Raw genomic sequence first — 27,475 nt, 5'->3', positions numbered from 1 at the left:
AAACCTCAGTGGGTGCTGCGCTTACAAACACTCCATCTATCAAGAGAAATATCTGTTTGTAAAAATTCGAAGCCGTGGCACGCATGTGGTACTTTGTTGTATCTTCCACAATCACATGAACTTGTGGTTGTGATGAATATTTTCTGTGTATTCGGGATGTTTTGAGCTGCAGTCAAGAGTGAAGCTGCTGCATTTCTGAAGAGTCTTGCAGGAAGAGGACGAAATAACTTTAAAATCATCTCAATGTTGTAAATGTATTAAAAATCTGCGGGTGTGCTAATATTTTCCTCTTATATTCTGCACACTTAAGCCATTTCTATTAAATAATAATTAACAAAAAAAAAAAAAATTAGGACCAAATAAATAATAAAATAATAATATAAAAAAATTAGGACCAAATAAATAAATTAAACTTAGGACCAAAAAAAAAAAAAAAAATAGGACCAAAAAAAATTAGGACCAAAAAAATAATAAAAAATTAGGACCAAATAAAATAAAAAATTACGATAATAAAAAAATTTCAATAAAATCGCAGCCTCTTGGCTGCAGCTCAGAACATTCTGAATACACACATGTAGACTTTATTTTGAAAGTTTTTGGAGACACATTTCTAGATAATAAAATACTAATGTGTCTTTGTCTCAACAGAGTTATATTAAAAGTTCCTGAATATGAGGAGTTACGACTACAACACATTCTTTACAACATTAAAAAGGCATCGCAATTGAATTACTGTCCTTCAGCTCCTGTTGCAGACGGAGGGTTTGATGGTGGGGAAGGATAACTTGATGGATAACTTGATCGGATGAAGTTGAATCAGGAAGGTTTTTGTCTTCGTAGGACGTATCCTTATTCCCTGAATACTTGCTAAACTTTGTAAAACATGCGACACTTGAAGATGGAGGTGAATCTGCCCCCGAGGAGAACCAGGAAGTCTTGGTTTCACAGCTACAATAATTACTGAATATGTTTGGGGTAAATGTATTAGCACGATCATGCACTCAAGACAAAGAATACACTTCAGATGCTCACCGAACGAGTAGATTTTTTTTTGCGTTAGCCGGGATTGTAGCGCGTTACACAATCAATGCAACTGGCAACGACTTCCACTATCATGCTTTGGAGTGAAAGACGGCTCCGTAGCTGCAGTTTAGATAAGACTGCCGTACAGAAAATGACCCACATGCACCTGCTGGCTCGGGGGGCTCCAGCAAAGACGGACGTGACAAAAAGAATAGCGACTAATATCATTGTGTGTTCGTCAGAAAACCTGCAGAACGTGGACGATAAAGAGGAACTTCACACGGTACGACGACAACCCGATGCGTTCATCCGAGACATGGCTTCAAAAAATGAGTCAGACCCCCGACCTCCTCGCAATTTGCATGAACTTAAACTTTTGCTAATGAAATTTTGATGTCTAAGAACAAATAAAAAGGTTTCTTCCACAAAGTATGACTTAAGGGTGGATGTGCATGCTTATGTCAGGTGGTTGTGTTGCTTTTTATACATTCAAAAATGTTCCTAATAATTAACTTCCTTGTTTGTTGGAAGAAGTCTGATATTTTACATCGTTGTTATCTCTATTTTCACGTAAAAAAATAAATAAAGTGTGGACTTTTTACACATGTATTGTGTCATACTCACGTGAAATCAATTATATCGATGAATTTAATCCCCGATCGGGAGAAGCGGACCAGATGCAGCTCCAATCAGGATCCTGGAGACGAGCGCCTTGGCAGCTGGGACCAATCTCACTTAGGAGACCACACATTTTACTTGGCATGGATTAAAAAAAAAAGAGCTGGCTGATTGTATTTTTCCAGTGTGAACACACAAAAAAAACCTGTTTGTGATTTGAGAGTGTGGAATTGGGACACAATCTGGTGTGACAACCAGGGATTATAGCGTTATGAAGCAGGTGGGGGGAGCTCTTTTAATCCACATAGAAATCTTCTCAACGTTTGTGCAGTCGGTCCCTCGAGGGTCTCACGGTCCGGATGAACTTCCTCTTTTAAGAAATATGTATCACCACAGTTCGGGGGCACTGGACGTCATCTTACCCCCATTAAAGATGTCATTCTCGTGAGAGACCCACCGCCATTTTTAAGTCTATTTTGATGCATTTGGTGAAGCGTATCGTGTGTAGATATAAGATAAAATAAGATTATCCTTTATTGGTCCCACAGTGGTGGAAATTGCGGGATTACAACATAACATAAAATATAAAAATCAACTAATAGAGAATACAATAGCAATATTAAATATACAGACGGAGTAAAAACTGTATGTGAAAAGTATTTAAATGAAAATTGCATCAGATGATAAACGTGATTTAAGTGTTTTGTGGTCAACGTGGATTGCTCACGTCTTGCCTATGAAGTGGCGGGAAAAATAACTCATTGGGAGACATTACGTTCTGCTTTGTGAGTCAGTATCTTGATGATCTGTCGTAAGGAGCGCCACGCTGCAGCACACCTCAAATGAACTTGCTGTAAATTGTTAGTTTTAAATGAGCGAACAGATCGATCTGACCGGAAATCCCTGAGGAGAAGTGTTCAGGCGCTGCGGAAACCTGAGGATTTGGCTGCAAGACTGCACAACATTGATTATCTTCCTCTTTTCGTCGCTTCCTCCCAACCTTTAAGGTGTGTTTGATTTGCATCCAGCATACTTTGCAAAAAAAATAAAGAATACGATTAACTTTTATGAGGCTGAAGCTCTTGTGTGGTGTTTATCCAACCGTGGGTCTGGTTTTGACACCGGAAATAATCAGAACGATCACTTACACCTAGAAGTATGCAGAGTTCTGTCAGTTTTTTTACAGACTTAATAAACTGGTGGATTAGCATAGCATATCTCCGCATAGCATATCTCCGCGCATCACAACTTTGAAGCTCAGTTTTTGTTTTAACTCGAAAAAACTAGCGCCAAGACATAAAAAGGAAATAGACGGCAGTGCGGGGAGACTGCATTCAAACCATTAATCCCTGGGGTATTAATAAACGACATGTGTTTCGAGTCATGAAATCCATGTGTTTCTCAGTTTCAAGTGCACTTTGAAAGATAACATACAAAAGAAAGATTTAAAAAAAAAAAAAAAAGCAATCTCGCTGAGAGCCGGGTCAGAAGAACAAACAATCAGAGGATCAGCGGTTGAGTGGATGCAGGTGTTGAGGTTACGAGCTCAGATCCTGCTTCCGATTTGAAGTGCTTTCTGAAAGCTAATATGTCGGCGGAGAAGGCTCTTACCTCACACACTCTGCGCGCCTCGTGATAAGCGAGGGGTATTCGAGGTTGCATCGCTGTGACTTCACGTACGGCAACCGGGAGCATCAACGACGCGAACCCTAAACAATTTGATTACCCGGATAAAAATCTAGTCTGGACTTGCTCGGAGATCGTCTTCATATGTTGCATGTTCTAACAAATCACAAAGGTAATGAAATTGACCCAAAATGCCTGTTTTTAATCCACGTTCAGTGAGCATCAAAACGTCCACTTAGTCAAAACAGCTAGAGGCTAATCCCGCGTAGCGTACGAGTTCCTACAAATCTTTGCTCGCGGTCGGTTCTTCACGGCGAAAAGCCATCACGAGAGGATTTTCAAAAATCACAACAGATTTTTTTATGAACCTGGTTAAACCACAGACATAACAGATTGAACCCCTTTTTTCAAGATGCCGGACCGTACGCGTTTGCGGCGGCGCAGTACTCACCGGTGTCAGCGGGGCGATTTCAGCGGCGTGGGATCTCGCGGACAACTTGCGTGACTTGACTTCAGATAACAAAACCAACACGGAGGCGGAGAAACCATGCGGATTCCCCAACGAAACACAGCACACGCACACGAGTTCGACCGCCCGGAGACGACAGGTTGATGCGTCCAACATGGTCGGAGTCGGCGTGGATTATGTATTTTTATACTCGACATCTGGTTCGGTGACGCTTGGGCTCGCTCAACGCCGACGGTCGCGGGTTTCCGCCCCAATAATCCCACCGCTGTTCCTTTCACACTGCGGGATTTCGAGTTGTAAATCCCAAACATGTTGAAGCCAGTGTGTGGCCAGTTGGCTTTCCAAAAACATCCTGCCAGAGTCAATAAAACGCGCTGAACAAACTTTCTCCTGCTGAACTTCGATTAAAGACGGTATGAAAATGTGTGAAAACATTCAAAAACAGAGATAGGGAACAAATTTTTGCACTTAAAATGAATTTCCTTAAAGCCACCACGAGACCAGAGAGCGTTGCGTCCCTTACATGCAGATACACAACTTTTGGTTCAGGACATTTTGGGTTAATGAGTCAGAGGTGAAAAACGAATGAACCTAAAGAAGACGAGTTTCGTAACCGTGAATCCCTCGGACCCAAAAAGGTTATGAAATCTGCGTGTTTCCTAAGTTTTGAAACTACATTGAAAGATATTAAGTGCGTACAGGTGTCGAGGTTATAGGTTCAGATCCCGCCTCCTGTTTGAAGTGCTTTCTGAAAGCCAACGTATCAACAAACGGCTGCAAATGAGCTTTGGAAAGCCCTTCGCTCTCACCCACTGGGGTGTAACAGGTAAAGTAGTTCAGGGTGTAAAGGTTATGGCCAAAAAGCCTTGTCTTCAGGTATCGCGTACGGAGGAATGTCTGGAAAGCTCAGGGAAAAAACAACATTTGAGGCAAAACATTAAGAAGTTCAAAAGCTTAAGTGTTTACAGGTGCGGAGGTCGACGGTTCAAGTTGATTGTTGAAAGCTCGTGGGCTTAAAAAGCTTTCGGTTGAAGGGAGTTCTGAGAGAGAGGAAGCCTCACGGCGGCTCCAGTTTTCACTCTCGTGCGGCGCTGAGATTTTGAAAATGACGAGAAGCGTTTCCGACTTGATGGTATCCAGCAGTGTTTTCAGCAGGAGCTAATCGGATCCCCTCCGCTGCTGTTGCTGAAAGCAACGCGTGTCCTCGGATGCAGATAACCGGACGTCACAACTGATCTCCGTCTCCGTTCGGCTCGGTCGGTTTTGGCGATCGGGAGGGTCCGCTGTTTGCGTTGTCGGCCTTCCTGTTTCACTCATCGCCCGTTTGCTCTGGAAGACGAGAACGAGCTGGAACACGAGCGGTGCTTCGAACATTTCAACACCGCACTTCTTTTTTAAGTCGCGTGTCGTCTTTTTAAAGTAGTTGTGACGTGACGTACTCGCGTGTAGAAGACAGTGGCGGGCCGTGGATTTTGTACCTCGGTCTTCAGTGCCGTCTGATATAGTTTACATAAATATGGCCGACTTTATACCTCACTTCATCAGGATGTAAGTCAGAGCCAAGTTCACCGGACTGAGTCTCTGGTTCTTGTTGCGTTACATCCCCTATTTCACCCAAATTAATTGGGAGATTTCTGCTATATTTTTGCTCCTATCAAGACCTTTAGGTGCTCGGGAAACGGTTTGTTCTCGTCTAAAAAGATTTATGTGTTTTTTCCTATTTTCGGTCAATAAATCCGTCAACTGACCCGCCACCCCTTGTATCCTGACACATCTCCATTGTTTTCCAGAACCTATTAAAAAACACATCGCAGAGCCACGCTGTTTGCAATGTGCGACTGGGGTTCCTTCATCGCCGTGAACCCACACGCTGCAGTTTATTTATTTTTTTTCCACCCAATCCCCACAAACACCCGCCCCGCTGTCGGTCACGGTTTTTGAAACATTTTCCCAAAACGATTGGTAACGGTTTTAAACATGTGGTGAACGTCGTAAATTTAAAACAAAACAAAACACATATTTAAAGTTAGGTTGAATGAAAAACATCATTGTCTGTCTTGAACTTACTCCACCATCAAAACAAACGCAACATAAGCACTTGGTTAGCTTTGGGCATCGAAGGCAGTTGGTTTTATTTAGAGGATATAAAAGTTCTCGGTTCTTGTGGGACGCACACGGTCGCCTCCTGGGGGGGAAGGCCAGGTGCTTTCTGACCCCTGCGTCGCCTCGACCGCCTCCTTTCACGGACTCTAACTTATGAAACGGCTGAACGCAAACGTAATCACTGATAACACATGCTCACCTCGACGTTTCATTCATTGTTTGACGCCGTTTTCTTTTGTTTTGTCAAAGGAATCACAGCCGGTCTGTCAGAGTTTTCTCGACAAGCGCTCGTGCAATCAGGCGCTTTGCTGACATCGACACGCAATGGGCTGAAATCCAACCTGGGACCTTGAGAGGCCTTTAAGATACGATATCGCTGGCAGCCGTATCGAAAGTGAGCATACAAGCTGCCAATGGTAGACACACATGTGGCTATAACTAGTGCTGGGCAAGTCAAGGGCAATCCTTTCACGCCAATTCTTACACGCCAATCCTTTCACGCCAATCCTTTCACGCCAATCCTTTAACGCCGCCAATCCTTACACGCCAATCCTTTCACGCCAATCCTTACAAGACAACCTTTACAAGCCAATCCTTACACACCAATCCTTTAACGCCGCCAATTCTTTAACGCCGCCAATCCTTTCACGCCAATCCTTTCACGCTAATTCTTTCTCGCCAATCCTTTCACGCCAATTCTTTCTCGCCAATTCTTTCTCGCCAATTCTTTAACGCCAATCCTTAAACGCCAGTCCTTAAACGCCAGTCCTCAAACGCCAATCCTTAAACGGCAATCCTTTCATGCCAATCCTTTCACGCCAATTCTTTCACGCCAATCCTTAAACGCCAATCCTTAAACGCCAATTCTTTCACGCCAATCCTTAAACGCCAATTCTTAAACGCCAATTCTTAAACGCCAATTCTTTCACGCCAATTCTTTCACGCCAATTCTTTCACGCCAATCCTTTCACGCTAATCCTTAAACGCCAATTCTTTAACGCTCATCCTTTAACGCTAATCCCTTTAACGCCAATCCTTTCACGCCAATCCTTTAAACGGCGTTAATTATTAGATCACGCGCTAGCTGCATTATTTTTTTTCTTGCATTCGGAGGGTCTTATCACTTCCGCACACATGTACTGTACTTTAAATCTCTCCCGGACGGCGTAGTTCAGACCTGGGCGTCTTACGGCTCTCCCAGTCTTCCTGGTGAATGCAAAACTACAGCGGCACAAAGGACATTAAAAAGCACACGTCGAGAATCAAAATAGACGTCGTTGAGTCCGCACCTGGACTTGTAACTGGAGCGATAATTGAGAATTGATAACATTTGCAGCTTCCTCCAGCCTTCACGCCACTCGTTCAGCGAGTCAAAAAATCACGCCGACCGCTGACGTGCGTTGGGAATCGCATCACATGATGCTACTCGGCCAATCAAGTATGGATATCGTGCCTTTTACTGATCGACCCCTTTTACACATGACTCAACTGAATTTATAGCTGCAGGAAAATTCAGGCTAAAATCTTTCCCAACAAAAATTTCACTCTAAAAATAAGAAACCCATTTATTTTTTTACTAGAGTATCTACTATAATTCAATCTGGTTCAATATGAAACCTGACAACAAATATTAAGATATTCATTTGAACTTTATTTATTTGATATTCAGTTGTTTAATACATCCAGATGTTGATACGACTGCCAGGCTACTTTAAAATACATAAATCGTCCTTTTGATGTTCCAGACCTCTTTGCATGAGGAACTTCTCTCTAACTGGATCTCGCTGGATATTAATTGAATACCGCTGACCACTTTTAACGGTTTAAAGCTTCGGGTCCTCTGATTCGTATTTGGTGTTCTAGTAAAAATGTGTTGGTTTAAACTGCTCTTCATGAAGGTCAGCGTCTGACAGAAGTGTTGACGAAAGCAGAGAAACGATTGAATTGGAGCGTGTCGGGTTTTCCTTTTTTTGTTGCTGAAAAAAGGCAAAACATTTGAAACATTTGGTTTTGATAATCGCATGTCTGTGTGTGTGTGTGTGTGTGTGTCGAGCAAAAGTGCATTCCTGTTCCTATGAGGATAAATAAGAGGTGAGACGAGATGAGGAGAAGACATTTTCAAGAGCTCAAAAGAAAAAGAGAGGTTTTGATTCATGAAAGAAATTGAGAAAAACGTCACCAGATATTTACAGTTCATGGTCTGTAATCACGAAAGTTCCAGCCTTTTTTTTTATTTGGATTATTTACATGTGTCGTAAAGGCCTCTGGCACCCGCTCAGTGCAGACAGAGAAGTCAGCATAATCACTTTCATCACACAGTATACACAAGTCATTAAAAATAACAGCGAAGCCTATTTAACATCAGCAAGTAGAAATCAGACAGGCAAAAAAGAGGGGGGGGGGGAGGGGGGGAAGAGGAAGATCGGAGGAAGAGAAGTAAGAAGAGAGAGAGAGAGTCTTCATCGTTCTCTGAAGGTAAACAAGAAACTGTTTTTGTTCTTTTAAGCAAATTAAACTAAACGTCTTATTTTGGATCGGCCCGCCATGTGGCGGTCGGTCCCTTGAACGCACCGCCGTGCACCTTTGTGTTGCATTGTGGGATGTAGCTCACCTTTGCAAGAAAAAAAAAATGCATTGATGGGTGATTATTCATGGGGTTATAACAAGTATATACACGGTGGTACAATGTAGAGGCAAAAGGTGCTTTTGGAGAACATCGCCGCGTACAAGTCAGTTCCATTTGGCGAGAAGCGAGCACACGGACCGCCAAAAGGTCAAACTTAGGTCGATGAGCCTTCTTTCCCTTCCAGCAAGTCCTCCAGCCCAGACGAGCAGACACGTCGTCTCTACATGAGCCACGGGAGCGCCGAGAACTCGTCCTCTCGCCTAAAGGTAGCGTAGTCGTAGTTTTGCACACGCGGTCGATGCCGTGAAAAAAAAACACCTGGTTAAGTTGAGGCAAAGGTCACGGTTTTGGGTGAAATCAGTACCATAAAAGTCGGGTTACAAGCCGCGACTACCTTTTTGGTGGGTGTCCCCGCTAGCTCTCCGCTGTAGCCAGCTAGCGCTGCCGCTAGTTCTACGCTAGCACTCCGCCAATCGGCTTGATTCTTGTTGTTCTGAGTTTGTGCTCGCGGTTTGAACGCACTTATTGTAAGTCTTCAGCAAAATGTTATGTAGCGCCCTGCTAGCTTAGCTCTCCGCTTGCTCCCCGGCAATCACCAAAGCTAGCGGGGAGCTAAGCGAGTGCTAGCTTGCTACGGTGGGGACGCCCACCGAAGTTTGGAGCGGCTTGTAACCCGAATTTTACGGTAAGTTGGTTTCCGTGACACGTAAGTTAAGTACAAAGAACTCAACGTGGACAATTTGGACGACAACGGCGCTCTTTGGACAAAGTTTCTGTATCGGTTTGACCGCCGTTTTCTCCGCACAGACGTCGTGTTTCTACACACGACGTTAGCCGACTTCCTCCTTCTGCTCAGTCACAGTTACCTCAGCCGCGAGAGGTCACACCGCCTGACAGTTAACATGCAAACATGGCCCCGGGTGTCCTGGGTGAAAGTCCTGTGTTCCTTTGACCCATCCAACACCCACCAACGGTGGACTTTCCTGCTTGTTATATTGAAACGTTCAATAACGGTCTCTTGATATTAGAGAACGAGAGTGTGTACACACTCATGTCTTCATTGGATCCGTGGTTTACCGTGCAAGGACACCATTTTGTTTATATCCTGGCAACTAAGCCCATCTGTGCCGTTCTTACTGGTTTGGTTTAAAGGTATTTACACTTTTCCACTCATATATATGTATATATATATATATATATATATATATATATATATATATATATATATATATATATATATATATATATTATGGCAGCTGTGGGATTGTTTGCCTAAATTTCCAGGCCACACAACTGCCTTGATGAAGAGTTTTTGAGCTTTTATCTCGTAATTATAAATAGCGTACGTTGATTTTTCTCGACTTTACCCTTTTAATTGTTGCATATTTAATAATAAGTCTTTACAGTTATATTAAAAACAATATTTTAAGGGACTTTAAGCGGGATGGCAAAGGAAAAAGTGAGTAAGTGTACCTTTAAAGATCATGAACCTCATAAATAACCTGAATGAACGCTTGAAAAGTACAATATGTTTACAAATGTGCAGAGTATAACAATGGGAGTAATGTCGATGGGCTAAAATAATGTCCAATGTTTGTGATGACAGATTTAATTTCATAACCTTTTATAGCTAGAAAAGCAATAATTATAATAGTTGCATTGACATAAGTACTGAGGAGAAATACATAATTACAGACATTGGCGTTTAGTTTCTTTTGGCAGCAGTAAGTGAAGTCATCATGTAAAACAATAGAGGTTTTGTCATAATTGTATAAAAGCTTCATTTTTGCAAGTTTGATATGTTTTTTATGATTGATTTTAACTAGTTTATGGTCACATTAGGAAGATGAATGTGCAATAAAACCACATATGTTGTATTCATAACTCATAATGAACCAAAATGCGTGAGGAACCGTTTTAAAAAAACAAAAAACATTTTATAACCGGTAATACAACTTTAAGACAGTGAACATGTGTTTTTGATTAAAAGAATATTTATTTCACCACAGTTTTCCTCTTTTTGTCTGACCTCTGACTCCATGTTGAGTTCTCAAACTTATAATAGTTCACGTTGACGTCTTAATAATAATAATAACCAGCTTTTAAAAAATCCATCAAAAGTGTTTTTATCCGAGTCCATCGTGACCAAGTGGAGGAGACGTCGTCTTTTCAAGAGGTTGACCCACTTAAAAAAGACAAATACGCTCTTCGTGATAACAGAAATATCATTTATGTCTCAACCCAGACATGAAAACTATTCCATGTTTCACATTTCTGTTGAATATCTTCTTTTTTTAATCGTTGATGCAGTTTTTACCTCGTTGCCGCTGAACCCAACTGAACTGGTCGGCGACTAAATTGCGTCGTATCTTTTTACGATGACAATAAACGTCCTTGAATTGCGGCCAGTCGGCGTTTATATTTGCCTGCGTTTATTTCCCGTGCTGGTGAGTTTTAGAGCTTCAATCTATTGGAAGTCAACGAGGTGAAAATGCCTCAGCTTCGGTTTTGTTTTTTGGCCGTTTTTTTAAACAGCGAGTGGCGCCATTCGACGCCATATAACTCTTATAAACCAGCAAACACAACCTCATATTTGGCGTTAAAGCGTTGCGAGGGAGCTACAAACTTAACCCCCATGATATGATCTGTACTGTTTTACTAACTTAACGTTTTTCTAATGCAAAGGTCAGAGGAAGCTGTAGGCTGTAAAGACTGTAAACCCCTCATTTTGGATTTGTGAATTTGGCTTATATTCAATTAATTGAATTCAGCGTTCATCGCCTTCATTTCCTCCTCTGCTTATGACACTCTTAAGCCTCGTAGAAGTCCTCCTCCCTTCACTCTTGAGATGTTTTCATCTTCGGCGCTATCTTTAGGGTTCAGTGAACCTTTATCTTCATCTCAACTGTCAGGGGAAGGTCTTAGAAAACGCCATAATCCTCAGAAATGTCTTTGTACCAGGACGCTTTGATTATCACCGATGTCCTCTCAGGTGTTCCTCTCCATACGTCACACTGTGATCGCAGCGGGAGAGTCAGTAACAACTGCGGTCGAGTAATCTGTGACTGAAAACAAGGAGGGGATCGTCTGCAGTGGATCACGCGACGGCCGGGAGGCAAATTCCAAAGTTCTGCACGTAATTGAAAAAGTTCAAACGACGCGTCTGGTTACTTCGCCGTAACCTCTGTCCAACGTTACCCCCCCCAAAAAAGTGTTTCCCATCAGAGATTTAATCATATGAATCAATGCGATACAGACTCAATTTTGCATGAAGCGCCGTGAAGCCCGTCACCTTTTTTAAAATTGGGGGATTTTAAAAATTTTTATTTAAAAAAAATTCACACCGACGAGTTCTCCGGTCGACCACCAGCGCCGCGTCGCTCCGCCTGTGACTGCACAATGTGTGTGTGTGTGTGTAAATGTGTCGCTTTAAGGTGTTTGGACAGCGGCCTGCTGTTTTACTATCTCCCCGTGGCTCCGACAAAGCATTGAGTATGTCTCCGTCACTGTGTTTTCTCCTCTGTGTGTGTGTGTGTGTGTGTGTTACTGCGTGTAACTCATCAGTTTATGGTGCGCTCTGGCAGTACCCTGCTGTTTTAGTATTTTCCCGTGGCTCTGACAAAGTGTCAAGTCTGTCTCACTACTGTGTGTTTTTACAGTTGTGTGTCTGTGTGTGTGCGGCTCCTTGCTGTTTGATGGCCTCCTGTGCTGTTATCCACTTCTCTGTCCATTGCACTTTCTCTCTTTCTCTCTCTCTCTCTGTGTCTTGTCTCTTCCTCCTCAGTCCACACAACCTGAAACACAAAGGACAGATTATTAACAACAGAAGTAGAGACACAAACATCCGCAGCAGCCAACAATCACAAATCAATATTAGGGAAACAGATGCGTGAAGCCCCGGCTCCCTGAGACGTCAGAACACCAGCTAACTAGCTAACTGGCTAACTAGCGTACAGTTTGCCGCCTGAATGGCCGTCGGTTCTGCAGGTGTTTGGTCGGAAACTACCAAGAATAGACATTTTTCACAACCAATATCATTGCAATTCATCATGACAGTATGACGCGGACGCGCGCGCCAGATTTCACGGCAATCCATCCAACGGGCCGGGGTCGCGGAGACGTCTCACTCACGCGCGCAAATGCAAACCTCGTGTCGGCTCGAGGGGATGCGTCGCCCCATGTGCATGACCGCGCCGCATTTCATGGCCGTTCGGGGCAACAAATGTCGACGTTTCAACCTGGACAAACGTGTTGGAACGACCAACTGACAGACCGCCTCCGCGTAGCTATGAAAACACAATGAAGTGAAAGGTTACGGTTTGTCGGCGAGCGTGCGATACAAAGGAGCGCTCATTGGCTTCAGTGAATTAAAGACGTCATTAGACTGTTTGTTTGGACACAAATTTTCTAATTATTAGCTATTTAGTGTTGTGCCAAAACTGTAAAAAGACAACCACAAAACCACAATAAAAAAAAACACAAGCACAAGGCCGTGTTTATTGTTTATTGTAGACGGGCATCGGCACCATCAAAGCTGCGGCTGACAGTGGGTCAACTTCTTTGAGCGGATTTAATTGGAACAATGTGTCTGCAAATATGTATCACAACAATAACTTTGGACCCAGGGACCCTGTCCTCACGTCAAAGTCTAGTTTTGAGACCTTTGTTGTTTGAGTTGTTAAAAAATCCTAAATGAATGTTTCTCGAGAAATGTTTTTTTTTCTCCTTTAAAGGTGCAGTGTATGAGATTGGGAGTATTTCTGTTGCCTTTGAACGGGTCTCAACATTAGCGTTAACGGATCCCAGCTAACAATGCCCACAGTGCTAGCGGTCCTCAGAGCGCTAACAGTGGTTCACACACTGCTAACGTTGTCCACAGCTAATGCTAATGATGCTCACAGTGCTAATGGTGTCTACAGTGCTCACAGCGCAAACAGTGTCCACAGTGCTAATAGTGTATACAGTGCTAACGGTGCTCACACAGCGCTAACAGTGGTTCTCACACCGCTAACATTGTTGACACCGCTAGCAGTTTCCACAGTGCTAACGGTGTCTACAGTGCTAACGGTGCTCACACAGCGCTAACAGTGGTTCTCACTGCACTAACATTGTCTAGAGCGCTGGCAGTGTCCACAGCGCTAACGGTCCTCACAGCTAACACTGCTAACATTCTCCACAGCGCTAGCAGTGCTCACAGTGCTAATGGTGCTCACAGTGCTAATGGTGTCTACAGTGCTAACAGTGCTCACAGTGCAAACAGTGTCCACAGTGCTAATAGTGTATACAGTGCTAACGGTGCTCACACAGCGCTAACAGTGGTTCTCACACCGCTAACATTGTTGACACCGCTAGCAGTTTCCACAGTGCTAACGGTGTCTACAGTGCTAACGGTGCTCACACAGCGCTAACAGTGGTTCTCACTGCACTAACATTGTCCAGAGCGCTGGCAGTGTCCACAGCGCTAACGGTCCTCGCAGCTAACACTGCTAACATTCTCCACAGCGCTAGCAGTGCTCACAGTGCTAATGGTGCTCACAGTGCTAATGGTGTCTACAGTGCTAACAGTGCTCACAGCGCTAACAGTGTCCACAGTGCTAATAGTGTATACATTGCTAACGGTACTCACACAGCGCTAACAGTGGTTCTCACACCGCTAACATTGTTGACAGCGCTAGCAGTTTCCACAGTGCTAACGGTGTCTACAGTGCTAACGGTGCTCACACAGCGCTAACAGTGGTTGTCACTGCACTAACATTGTCCAGAGCGCTAGCAGTGTCCACAGCGCTAACGGTGGAAACTATCCTCATCAGCCTTGAGCAAGCGAAGGCCGTTAGTTAACGTTACGGCTTATAGCCACATCCGGTAAGTCAGACACTTGTGTGTGTACAAAATTGACGTCCGAAACTTAAACCACTCGACAAAGTGACTTATTTTAGTCAAAACAAGTAGTTTTGTTTTAGTTTTGTTGACACTGTGTTTCAAACTGGGACCGTAATCCACCGTAATCCATCAAGTTGAACAATGTGTTGTTTTTTTTACAGCTGAATGAGTCACTTGCCCCGGTGCGACCCCTGCACTATATTATAGCATATTATCGCAGTGTGTCAGTCCTTAAGTCATATTTATGTTTCGGCTTAAAGTTCACATCAAACAAGACATGAACAACGTAAAGATTTACTTCAGGCTGGACAGGTGCTGGTGTATTTACGTTGCGTTGGCGGGAGAGAAACCAGCTGGCTGCTCCCAAGCTGAAGACAGATGCATGAGACGGATATCAATCTCTTCTACCTGCTCTCTGAAGGAAATAAAATAAACCTATTTATTGAAAGGTTAAACTATTCCTTGTCACATTTTAAGAGGTGAGGAGGAATTGAGAGGGGGAAGAAGAAAAAAAAGACGTGCTGAACCATTTTAAAGTATTTGAAGTTCAAGATTTACGGATTTGTCGTTGTACCTTTTTGGAGATGATGAATCGTGTAAACGGAGCGTGCTCGGATTCAAATATTTGAACCGCTTTCTGATCGATTTACTCACTTCCACTTATTTCTCCAGAGGGGATTGTTGTAACGGTAAAACAAAATAAAACAATTTTCATGCTGGGATAAAAAGCTTCAAATCAATTCGTAGCGCCTCTTAAGGCGACTGTTTAAAATGATGTTTCTAGCTACAGAAATAGACCCAAATAGAGCTTTTTGTGTCTCTTTAAATGGGGTTGTGGGCTGTTTAAGAGGAGATAGCAGGTCTACGGTAGATGTCATGGAGAAATGGCGAACGTCTTCTGAAAGCTGGGATGCGTCACAAATAAATAAATAAATACAAATATATTTCAAGAGTGTAAAAGGGTTGATCACATTATGATGGAAGTATGTATGAGGACAAAATCTTTGGCATTTAAAGATGGAAACGATAGCATTTTTTGGCAATTGGATGGTAAACTGCTTAGAAAGCCCTATTATCAAGATACCAATATGCCAATATACCAATCTACCAATACACCAATCTACCAATTTACCAATACACCAATCTACCAATTTACCAATACACCAATCTACCAATTTACTAATACACCAATCTACCAATACACCAATCTACCAATACACCAATTTACCAATACACCAATGTACCAATATACCAATACATCAATCTACCAATCAACCAATGTACCAATACACCAATATACCAATTTACTAATACACCAATGTACCAATATACCAATACACCAATCTACCAATCTACCAATACACCAATCGACCAATACATCCTCCAATGTCCTAGATCTCAAGTCTGTGGCTGTGATTATCTCATAGATCACAACCGGTAATTGTATACATTAAAAGGTCCAAATTAAATAAAAGTCTTACTATGTGATTTCAAGTCAGTTCATTTCGTAAAGCCCAAAATCACAAATTTGCCTGAGACGGCTTTACAATCTGTACACATACGACAACCCCGTCCCGGGACCTCACATCGGATCAGGAAAAAAAAAGAGAAAACCCTTTCACGAGTAAAACTTAGAGAAGAAACCTTCAGGAGAGCAACTATGGGACCTAACATCATCGCAAATACATACTCTTGAACTTATTGGACTCAGGAGAGTCTCAGCTTTCCTGTTAAACCCAATTCTTTCCAACCCCAGGTTGGCGAAATGTTCAAATACTCTATTTTAGAAACAGGCGAAAAATTACACATTAATACTGGGGCAGAAAACTACAAAGGGATTAGCGTAAAGTGGGCGTAGAACCAATTTATATTCAACATACCTTGAGGTTTGAGGTCAAGGGACCTTCGAAAACCACATGGCAGTTTTCCCTTGCGGGATATTTAGCATAAATCTGCAGCCGACTGCCTCAGTCAGGGCGACTCAGCAGTATCCAATAAACCTTCATAAGTCTGTTTTGAATCTGTACATTCACTAAGTACTACACTTAAAAAAAAACTCAACATTGTCCTTAATTATTACAGTATTTCATACATTTAACTCCACTTCCTCTCAGAGGTAAATGCGGTCCTTTTTTACATGATTAGATATATCTAACAGCTCGAGTTGCTTTGATTTTTTTTTGTGAAAAGCGTATGCTGATTAAACCTGATGCACTGTTGTAGATTAAAGGCCCCGCTTGCCCTCACACATGCTTTCGGTTAGGCGGCTGATTAGACCGAGCTACTGTATCCTGGGATTTATGTGAGGTCAACATGGACTGATAAAGCTGTAAATTAGCCCGCTAACAAACTAGGAGGGATTAAAACTCGCGTTAATAACACGTGTGTTCTTCTTGTTATAATCTTAGGGGCGAGCAAAAAAAAACATTACCGCGAAGAGATTCCCAAAGTGCATTTTTCCCATGAAGATTTTTTTAATACAGGACTTTTGGAACGGTTCAAACATACCCAGCATGCACAGGAACGTCCATTACCGTCAAACAATTTGCAGTGCATCATCCCAGATCAAAAAGGCTGCGCCGCCGTCCATCAATTTAATCGCTCCGACACCAACTGACCAACAGCTTTTGTCCTCTGGGAGGCGCTACGCCGTCCCACCGACGAGGGGTTTATTCCACACGATGCTGTTGACGCTGGACTCGATCACAGACGCGTGAAGGGAGATCTCTGCTGCTGAATCAGTGCTCAGCAGGCTCCCATACGGAGAACCGTAAAGCTGTCCGGTAAAGACAAAGAACTCAGCGTAATCCAAAGCAGTGAGATTAAACTGTCGGCTAGTCCCCTGGAGGGTTTGATCACTTAGCGGTGTCACGAGGGAATGCATGTTGACCATGTGCACAGTGGCCTTCATTAAAAAAAAATGGATCTTGCCAATTGAGTTAACCAGTAAAAAACAACAAAACCTTGAGGCGAAATGGACAAATCTTTTGAGAAAATAATCTCGAGTGAAGCCAGACACGAAGACGGGCAAAGTCAGCGAGAAAAGATGCTGGAAAGTGTGCAACATTTATTAGCTGAAGGGCCTTTTGAGTCCAAACTGGAGGTAGAGTGAGTATTGGACCTACATTAAGCAGGTAGAAGCAGGTGTAAAACCATAAATATAGACATAGAATACAACGATAAAAATACCATAAAAAACCTCAAACATGACTGAAAAATGAAGGTAAAGCTTCTGGTAGATTCATTAGCTAATAATGTGATGGATGTTTTATTTTTCACTATTTCTCGGTCCCCTAATGACCCCAAAAAATGAATTAGCGTGACTTTATTGAAGGATAATTACATTTTGGACAAAGCAGGGCTATGTTAAAGATTAATGTTAAGGTTTTGGGGAACAAATGTTTTAATTCTGTATGTTTTTAATTTCCTCTCTCGTCAGGATATATAGATTAGACTTTATAGAAGATTAAAGAACCACACACTTTCATCACACTGGCTTAGGTTTAAAATCACTAAACCACTTTATTTACACACTTCGCCTATTTCTTCTCAATCAGCTGATTACAGATCAAATATTCCATTTTCGCCGCCATCAAATATGTCTTGTCACGATGGGGCCTTAATCTCAGAAGACAATTTACTTTCCTAATCCAATCTCAAATCACTCAAAAGGAAGCCTTTCCCAACAGAAATGCCGCACAAAGCGACGAAGCCGATGAAGATCGCGGACTCTTCCTCGGCTTCTGCGGAAGCTCTGGAAGTCGTCAGCGACGTCGCGTTTGAGGTTTTGAGGCAGGTGGTGCACCAGGCAGCGTTTTCCCTCAAGCGATGTACTTAAGGGAGCGTTTCTGCTGCGTCTTCATGCACTTTAAATCAATTTCACCCTTCACATAAAACTTCAGCTGGAGCTCATTCTTTTTAAAAAAAAAAACTTTTTCCAAGTCGTACTTCGCCCGAGGAGTTTACTGCCAGTGTGAAGGGTTGAATTCCACTCGGTACTAAAAATGTGTGCAGCTGATGTTGGACAAAAAGCATTCCTATAAACACTCTAATGTTATGCAACTGTGACATTGACATATGCTCTACATGACCCACAATGCCCTGCTTCCTTTCCTTGGTTTAACCAACTGGAAGCTCCAGTTTCTCAAACTTAATCAGTTAAAGTCTTTGACCCGGCTGAAGAGAGCCATGAGGAATGCACACACACACACACACACACACACACACACACACACACACACACACACACACACACACACACACACACAGAAATTATACTCAAAGTAAAATTACTGTTATTTTGCAAAAACAAAGTACTCAAGAGGAAGTCTTTACATGAAATACTTTTACAAAGTTTTTACTGGTAATAAAACTTGGGTAACTACTGTATTAACATACTTCACTGGAATCTTCATATATATATATATCATTTTATGTTGTGTGTTTAGTGTATTACATTTGGTGTCTGTAAAGTGAGGATTAATAAAGTATATATCTATCTATTTCTATCTATTATTTCAGTTCAAGAAGTGAACAAACAACTGTGTTTATTTGTGAATAAAACACCAGACAATATTCCCAGTGTCCGTCTCTCCAGTGTGAATAAAGGTTTTGTTTTAAATGACGCTCTTCGCTCATTCCCGCCTACATTAAATCATGATTTGGGCCAATAAATTAGCAGATCGCGTGACCACGTGAGTATAAATGATGTGCAGCCGGCCAGCAGATCCCGTCCTGGTCTCTCCAATTACGCTGAGCCAACAAATCACTCATTTTTTTTATTTTGTATTTTTATCTCCTCTGAAAAGAGCTCACTCCTTTCCCTCCCCAGCGAGGCGCACCGGAGGCTGATGATGAGCTGCACCTCCGGGCCAGGATCCCCGCAGGGCTCTGCTTCTCCAGATGACTTGCCCACAGCGGAGGCGTTGATTTAAATACTCTCTTCTCAGCGCCGGCACCGGGCGACATAACAACGGCGGCGGAGCCGAGAGAGGCGAGCTGCCTCCTTAGACGTGTACGGGTAAAAGCTGCTGGTCCCACCCGTCCAGCGCTTTGACCTTTTGCTTCGGATGTTTTTCACTGGAAAGCTACGTCACCCTCCATCTCATATGGACAAGCTGCTGGGGACTCTGCAGCACCTCGCTGGTCCTTCTCTCTCTGACTTCGATGGAAGTCTTCATCCTCAACTCCACTTCTCCGGCGCTGTCGTTTACAATTACAGGCACAGAAACAAGAAGCAGTGCGAGGGGGAAAGTCTTCTTCAAGAATTCAAGGTAAGCACCAGGTGAGTTATTGGTACAAATGGACATGTCTTTTTCCTTTAACTAACTCTTTGTCACATGGCACGGCTCGGCCAGGGGTTCTGCAGAAAGGCCGGTGGCGGGTAGAGAGTGATAAACTCTGGACCTGGATTCAATCGGTGAAAAAAAACACAAGTACGCAGTGAGCCGCGGGGCCAGAAAGTTATGGATCCCACAGCTGTAACTACAAACTGGGAATATGATTCTCACGTGAAACTACTTTGTCCCGATTCTTAGCTTTTTCCCTGTGGCAAAAACGTGAATCCGAAACACCGAACAGTTCATTTGTTCCCGACACTCCGCTCCGAGGGAGCGAGCGAGCGCTCACTTCATCAACCGCCTGCGGGTCCTCTTCTCCTGGTCGGACATTCGAGCTAAAAGCAGATCGTCTGCTCAGTGAGAATCCATTTTTTTCATCCACTGAAAAAAGAGGGCAGTTCGGAGGAGAAAGGGAAGATTGATTGAGTGTGGACCAGGTCAGCAAAAGAGCTCAGATAAAAAATCCCGTTAGCTAAAAGCTGAAGCCCACCGGTCACGGACAGTTTCGGTCTTCCAATGTCAAAAGCTTCTTTCAGAAGTAGTCTGCACATTTTATACCTTTTGTCTTTTGTCAACTGTCACTAAAGGAGTGCCTCGAATACAATATGCAGCAACGTAGTTTAAAATATTAGGCCATTCTACTTCTTCTATTCGAAATGCAGAGCTAACGTCCTCTTCTCCACTCGCTTCTGGGACTCTCTTGAAGCCGAGGTTTACTTTTCCATCATTGGAAGACAAATTAGCTTCCACTCCAGCGCTCGTTGGAACAAATTGAAACACGTGCCACAGTTTACTTCATGATATCCAGCAGCACTCTCTTGTAACGTCCTTTTAACAACCGTTTCAGCTGTAATCTGTGCTGCGTAAAAAGCTTTAACAGGGTTACGGGACATGCTGCTGCGGATTGAACGGCATTTTAATGATCCAAGGCTGCATTTCTAGTAATTTCCCTTATTACAAAATGTGAATGGTGTGTGAATGACAATGTGGTTGAGTTGTTGGTAACGGTGCTGCTTCAGCTTCTTTACTCGGGAGCTGGATCACTTAAACATATTACTTCAGACAAGCTGGAGAAAACGTCACTTTTAATGCCAGAAAACACCTAAGAAAACAATTCCCCTTTTTTTAAAACAACAAACTGGGCCTAGTGTACACGTAACGCTTATAAAATAAATCATAGTTTGGAGAGCAGTTCCCAAGTAGTGTAAAAGCAGCGGGGCAGCTCAAAAGGGCTTCGACCTTTTCGACCATTTTTTAGCGGCGCGATTAAGTTCATGAACTGCACTTTAATTAACATTCAACATCTTTGTTCAGCTGAGATAATCAGTTATTAATCAGATATTGATAACCTCCTCTGCCATAGACACAAAGAACAAAGTAAATGCTACAGCAATACTATAAAACCACTACTACCTTCGGTGAATGTCTCCGCTAGCTCCCTGCTGCAGTCAGCTAGCGCTGCTGCTAGTTCACTGCTAGCTCTCCGCTAGCGCCCCACTAGTTCGCCGACAACCATCAAAAGTAGCGTGAACAGGATGCGACAGCAGCAGCGGGGAGCTAGCAGCAGCTAGCAGCAGCTAGCAGCGCTAGCTTGCTACAGCGGAGACACCCACCGAAGGTAGGAGCAGCTTGTAACCCGACTTTTACAGTAGTTGGTTTGGTTGAGTTAAATAACTGCTCAAATGAATGTGAAATTGAAGAAAACAAAGAACAAAGTCGAAGATACTTGGTAATGTTCAGGCTACATATGTACTTGGTTTCAAAAAGGACAGAAACAACAGTCTCGTCTTATTGGATCCGTCCACCGCACCAAAACCTCCAAACGCTGACTTGTGGGGACTCATTTGAAACTTATTTCTGACGCTTTAAAAGCTAACATAATATTAACAAAATATGTTAAGGATCCATTATGACTCCAAACTCACGCGAAGATTTAATTAAATCAGTAAAACCTTTCAGACTTTGATTAGGATCAGCATACGAATAAAATATTCTTTTTGTTTTGGAATATTTTACCTTTGAAGTGATATATAGTACAAACACGCTGGCTCTTTCTTTCTCTCGTGTTTGACGAGTGTTTGACAAGTAAAGATTGTATCTACACGTTCTGGCAGTTGTTTGTACCCAGAGATGTGATGCAGGTGGCCGAACAGTGCGAAAAACACACTACTGTGTGGTCACTGCTTTCAGTTCATTTACAGGCAGAATAAATATCCGGATGGGGGGGGAATGGAAGAGCAGCTTTATCACCACCGCTGACGTGCCCTCGAGCATCCCTCAAACTGCTCAGAGGCTAGCGGCCTGGTGGTCGTAACGCACAGCTGTGTATATAGGTTTGAAAAAAAAACCTCATCCAAGTTTGATCTGGCTGCTTTAAAGTTGTGCAGTATTCAAAGCGTTTGTTTGATATTCTCCAACCGTGTAAAAATTATAGGAAGTCTCGAGTCTTCAAAGCGTGACGGGAGAGTTGCAGAATTCATTTCAGATGTGTTTGACATAAATGTGGCTGAAACGCCACCGCCGCGTCAGGAAGACGAACACACAGGCCTATCGACGCGCTTCAGTCATACGGAGCTTTTTCCTACTTCCCTTTTAGTTTGCTGGCTCGTCTCTGCGAGTCCTGTCACACTGGCGGACGCACATAGGGTTGTGGCTTTGAAACACTCACCTCTCACGGGTGAATGGAGTCCATTTCTGATGTTATGCGACTGTTCTCCTTTAAAAAAAAAAACACACACACACAAGAAAAAGACTCGTCAGAAAAAATCCAACACACATATAAGCGTCCAAATATTCTGTAAAATTGGCTTCAAATTACGATTGGACATTTTCGCCCACAAAAAGGCAGAAAAACAAGTTCCTTGGAAGTTTTGTTTTTAGCTGAAAATCTCTTGAGAGTCAAATCAAGGTTATTTATTGACAACTATACTGTGGAATTGGAGCAGAAGAGCGCCAAAAACGACTTTTTGACCTGATAAATCCAACTTTTCATACTTAACTCGTCACATATGAAGGCAATAAAATGACTCGTTTAGGTTTGGGAAAAGAAGGTTAAACTATGTATAAATGCTATGTAGCTTAGGTTAAGATAAACTAAGTCTGCTATTTTAATAAAGCTTGCATAATATGCAAGTTAAAACATGTAAGTTACATTAGGGTGTTGTATATAAGTAACAGAAGTACAAACATTAAGTGTGTTATAATGTAAATTAAGTAAATTTATACAGAAATACATATATAAATGTATAAATATATGTGCTGCATACAGTACAAATACATACCGATCTAAAATATTATCGGTATTACTACATATTCCAGTGAAAATGCAAGTAAGGTCACTGGAACGTGCCTATTTCTGTATCAATTGATCATTAAATGTAAGAAGGTGACGTCTTCAAACAGTTTGTTTTAAATGTCCGACCCTCCACAAGTCGGTATTAATCAATTAACAACAAAATGCAGCAAAATCTTGCATTTGAGGCGCTGAAACTAAACTGGACTTTTGTCTTTTGAGCATGAAGCAACTTGTGATTCGCGGCTTTAAGCTTTCATCAACGGCGGGAATATTGATAGATGTCGTCGAGGCCGCTCACTGGAGTGTGTGTGTGTTTGTGTGTGTGTGTGTGTGTGTGTGTGTGTGTGTGTGTGTGTGTGTGCAGCGAGTCCCTCCCACTGCTCTGCGTGAGCCGGTGCGTACGTTGGATTGGGTCGACTGGTTCCCACAGATCTCGAGCCAGTGGACCTCCTGGTGGTTCTCAGAGAAAACAGCTGGAGGCTTTGATATTTTATCTTTTTTTTCTATATTTCCCGTTTTTCACATGGTGTTGATTCTGCTTTTCCTCTGCAGCTGATAATGAGGCCAGTTTCACTGTCAGAATACTAATGACTTTGTCAAAAAAAAGTTAAATTTTAGACAAAGTGATGTAAATTGTGTTTATTATTGGAGGAATGGAAACATTTCATCATGTCGTCTTTTGTTAATTGTTAATCTGGGTTCTGTTGTTATTCAGGCGAGTGTTGTGTTTGTATAAATATGATCAGTGTGAATGAGTTCAGCAAGAAAGAAACACATCTAGGGATCTTACAAATTAATTAATTGATGCATGATATGAATGCTTAAGCCTTTAATGAATAATTCAAATAAATATATGCTATCTTTCGGAAAGAAAATGTTGATATATGATTTGCCTGAGTTTGAGCTTGAAAGTGCTCCGGTCAGTTATTGATACTATTTATTAATGTGTCTTTTTGATTCACAATATCAGAACCATATTTTTGAAAAAGACCTTTCCAGAGGGTCTTTGTTTGAATCTGCTTATTTTGTCCGACTAACAGCCCAAAGTTTAGTTCACTAGAATATAAAGAAAAAGAAAAAAATGTGCCAAATATTATCATCTGGGACTTCGGAAAAAGCAAACATTTGGATTTTTCGTTTAATGAACAACTTAAAAAACTCATGGATTATCATCAGCTCATTTTAATTCATGTCTTTATTGTTAAAAGACATGATGGTTGGCTATTGTTTAAATATTCAAATCCAAACCTGCTTTTAATGTGTGACTGTGTGCACTATTTAATTAAATTATTATTGTTGTACAAGAGGAAATGTAAGTCATTAAAAGCATGGATGCAACACATTCATTGTGTTGTTTCAAACTATTAAACCGGTAAAGAAGAAGTTTGGAGGAATATAACGACTATTAGACGTTCACGTTGTTTATTTTTCTGTTTTTTGCTGTTTCCCTGTGAGGACGTCTCGAGGTCCTCACAAGGCTGTGAACCTGCAGGAGTCCTCATTGTGTCTGTCAAGTGAGAACAGGTGTAAATACCGGCATGTGGTCGTGGGTGTCGTCCCGCGTGTGCTCTTCCTCCTCTTCCTCCTCCTCGTCCTCTTCCTCCCCCTCCTCCTCTTCTTCAGCTTCGCTGTTCTGTCTGTGCTCCTCCTCGTCCTCCGGCTCTGAGCTCGACTCCTCCCCTTCCTGCCACGCCTCCTCGCTCTTACACTCCCCTGCCTTCCTTAACTCTGCACACACACACACACACACACACACACACACACACACACACACACAAAATGACCAAAAATGTCAGAAAAAATGAAGAAAGTATAAGTTGATCTGGACACGTAAAAGACCTTAACACTTGGTCGTAGTAGTGTGACGTCCACTGTTGGTGAGGTAGGCATGTGTGTGTGTGTGTGTGTGTGTGTGTGAGATGTAAACATGAACACGAGGGCTCTGATTGGCTGTCAGCATGTGTTTGTGGTTGGCGACAAGACCTTTAAAAAGGACTCTTTTACTACGTCCACGCTCTGAGCTTTTCTCACAAAAACTTAAATGCGATGGAAAACTCCTCAGTAATTACTGAAGGGGTTAATATCTACGAGCAGGTCGTCTCGTAAACGTGCTCACAGACAGTCGACGCTGCCTGCGGTCGCCTGAGGAAAAAGGAAAAAAGCATTTGGAGACTTGAAAGTCTGGATGCCCGTTTTCTTTTTCCTCGCTTTGATTGCTGTCGGGACGACCCGACTGCTGCTGTTCAACAACTCACAGAAATACACAACCTGACAGCCTCTCCGACTCTGCATCACTGGCTCACAGAAACTATGTTCTGCTGAGGTCTTTGAGGAAAAACATCATGGTTGAGCTTGAAAACTAATATTTCACAATGACCCAACAATGCTTCAGGTCTCTAACACCAAACTTGTGGTGGAAATAAACTCAAAGAACACTGATATCTCCTCATCTCTCCCCGTGTGGCATCAGCCACTTGTGACTTACGTTAGCCTGTGACTTACGTTAGCCGATGACTTACGTTAGCCGGTGACTTACGTTAGCTGATAACTTTTGTTAGCCGATGACTTATGTTAGCCGATGACTTAAGTTAGCTGATAACTTATGTTAGCTGATGACTTATGTTAGCCGATGACTTACGTTAGCCGGTGACTTACGTTAGCCGGTGACTTACGTTAGCCGGTGACTTACGTTAGCCGATGACTTACGTTAGCCGATGACTTAAGTTAGCCGTTGACTTACGTTAGCCGTTGACTTACGTTAGCCTGTGACTTACGTTAGCCTGTGACTTACGTTAGCCTGTGACTTACGTTAGCCGATGACTTACGTTAGCCGATGACTTACGTTAGCCGTTGACTTATGTTAGCCGTTGACTTACGTTAGCCGGTGACTTACGTTAGCCTGTGACTTACGTTAGCCGTTGACTTACGTTAGCCGGTGACTTATGTTAGCCGATGACTTACGTTAGCCGATGATTTAAGTTAGCCAGTGACTTATGTTAGCCTGTGACTTACGTTAGCCAATGACTTACGTTAGCCGATGAAGTGTCAGTGTCACTAACTCAGGGCTTTGCAGTCTGGTTATGTTTTGATAGTTGAGTTATTTGACTAAAAAAAGACTCGGAAATTCCTCAACTACATCTTATTTTGTTTTTTGTTGTTTTTTGTTGTTTGAAAAAATTGTTTTTTACCTATTTATTATATCTTGTCAGTGCTGTTAGTGTTGTTAGCGCTGTTAGTGTCGTTAGCACTGTTACTGCTGTTAGCGCAGCTAGTGCTATAAGGGTTGTTAGCGCTTTTACTGCTGTTAGTGTTGTTAGCGCTGTTAGCCAGCTATTCGTGCATGGCAATAGAAAATATGAAAACACTACATATTACTAATACCAATGCCCCCCAGCTCTTGGGTTAATACTCCAATGAATGCCAGCAATAAAACAAGTTATAGATATATAAGTCATATCAGAACTGGAGCTTGTTTCTTTAGAGAAAAAAGAGCAATGTTGGATTTTCTATCTTTTTCCTGTCCGCAACCTCGACTGGCCTCTGCAAGAGTTTGATTGACAGATGGTCCATCCAATCACCTGCTATGTGTGTTTTTCTGGGCCTGTCCCAAAGTGTCCTTATCCCAACGTGTTGTTGAGTTAGTGTGTTTGTTTCAGCGGTGGCGGGCGGCGCATCGTTTTCCACACAACTCGCCGCCGCCACCGCGCGCTTTGTGCTGTTATGAGTTTGCGGTTGTGGTTTTATGTATTTCTGCCGTGGAAACCTAAAAGCCCAGTGTCGTAATGTTTGTGAGACGGCGCCGTCACGAGGCGCGCCGCGCTTTCAACGCCGCGAGCTGCAAAAAAATATGAGTGAGGATGAGCTCACGTTTTGACGGATACGGAATATAAATGTCAAAGCTCATTTCTCGTAAGTCTTGTGTGATGTAATTCGTTTTATGGGGTTTTCTTCAATTGTGCCACCATCACATGTCACAGCTAAGGAATGTAGGTTCTCACAAAGCAGTTATTTGCGCGATTGGAACCAGTTTTATACGTTGGGATGTTTGTTTTTTTTACTTTTTGGGGGGTCAATTGTGTTGAGTAAATGTTGCGCAACGTACTCAACTCACCTCCCATGTGCAGCACACGTTCACTTGCGTTTAGAGAACAGCTGCTTCCTGCTTTCTTTTCATCTCGGGCTGCGTTTCCATCCGCTGGCTCTTCTATGTGGGTTTTTTAAATATTTTTCTCCGTGACCTACCGTCTCTGTGGGCAAATCTGTAAATTTTAAGTGCGATAAATTTTTACGAGGCTGCATTCAAATGTGTTTTATTGGGATATTTATTGGATGTGTGGAAGAAGTTTCGGTGGTCAGTAAAGACACAAACCGCTTTGTTTGTAGTGCTTTGAAGTCGGCCGACAGTACGCTCATATATGTTGGTTTTTCCGTGAATTTAGATTGTTTAATTTAAACCCTGCGGTTGTTGCCTTCATCCGTCCTCAGCCTTCAGAAAG

The 27,475-nt window shown here is 42.5% G+C and overlaps 1 protein-coding gene across 2 annotated transcripts in view; it reads right to left on the bottom strand.

Moving 5' to 3' along the window:
- Positions 1-9,693: 9,693 nt before the first annotated feature.
- Positions 9,694-27,475, bottom strand: part of raly (RALY heterogeneous nuclear ribonucleoprotein) — a 100,841-nt gene continuing 83,059 nt past the window's right edge. For both annotated transcript variants that reach the window (XM_068595181.1, XM_068595180.1), the window contains 3 exons: positions 24,514-24,707; positions 22,353-22,400; positions 9,694-12,259 (listed from right to left, as the gene is read on the bottom strand). In XM_068595181.1, the coding sequence (XP_068451282.1) occupies positions 22,356-22,400; positions 24,514-24,707 (239 nt within the window). In that variant the 3' untranslated portion in view covers positions 9,694-12,259; positions 22,353-22,355. The remainder of the gene's footprint in view (positions 12,260-22,352; positions 22,401-24,513; positions 24,708-27,475) is intronic.

Source organism: Clinocottus analis, unplaced genomic scaffold (assembly GCF_023055335.1).
Source record: "Clinocottus analis isolate CAN_PGR_092001 unplaced genomic scaffold, fCliAna1.0.p SCAF_3, whole genome shotgun sequence".
Taxonomy (NCBI): domain Eukaryota; kingdom Metazoa; phylum Chordata; class Actinopteri; order Perciformes; family Cottidae; genus Clinocottus; species Clinocottus analis.
Note: the sequence above shows the minus strand (reverse complement) of the source record. Positions and strands in the feature narration are given on the sequence as shown.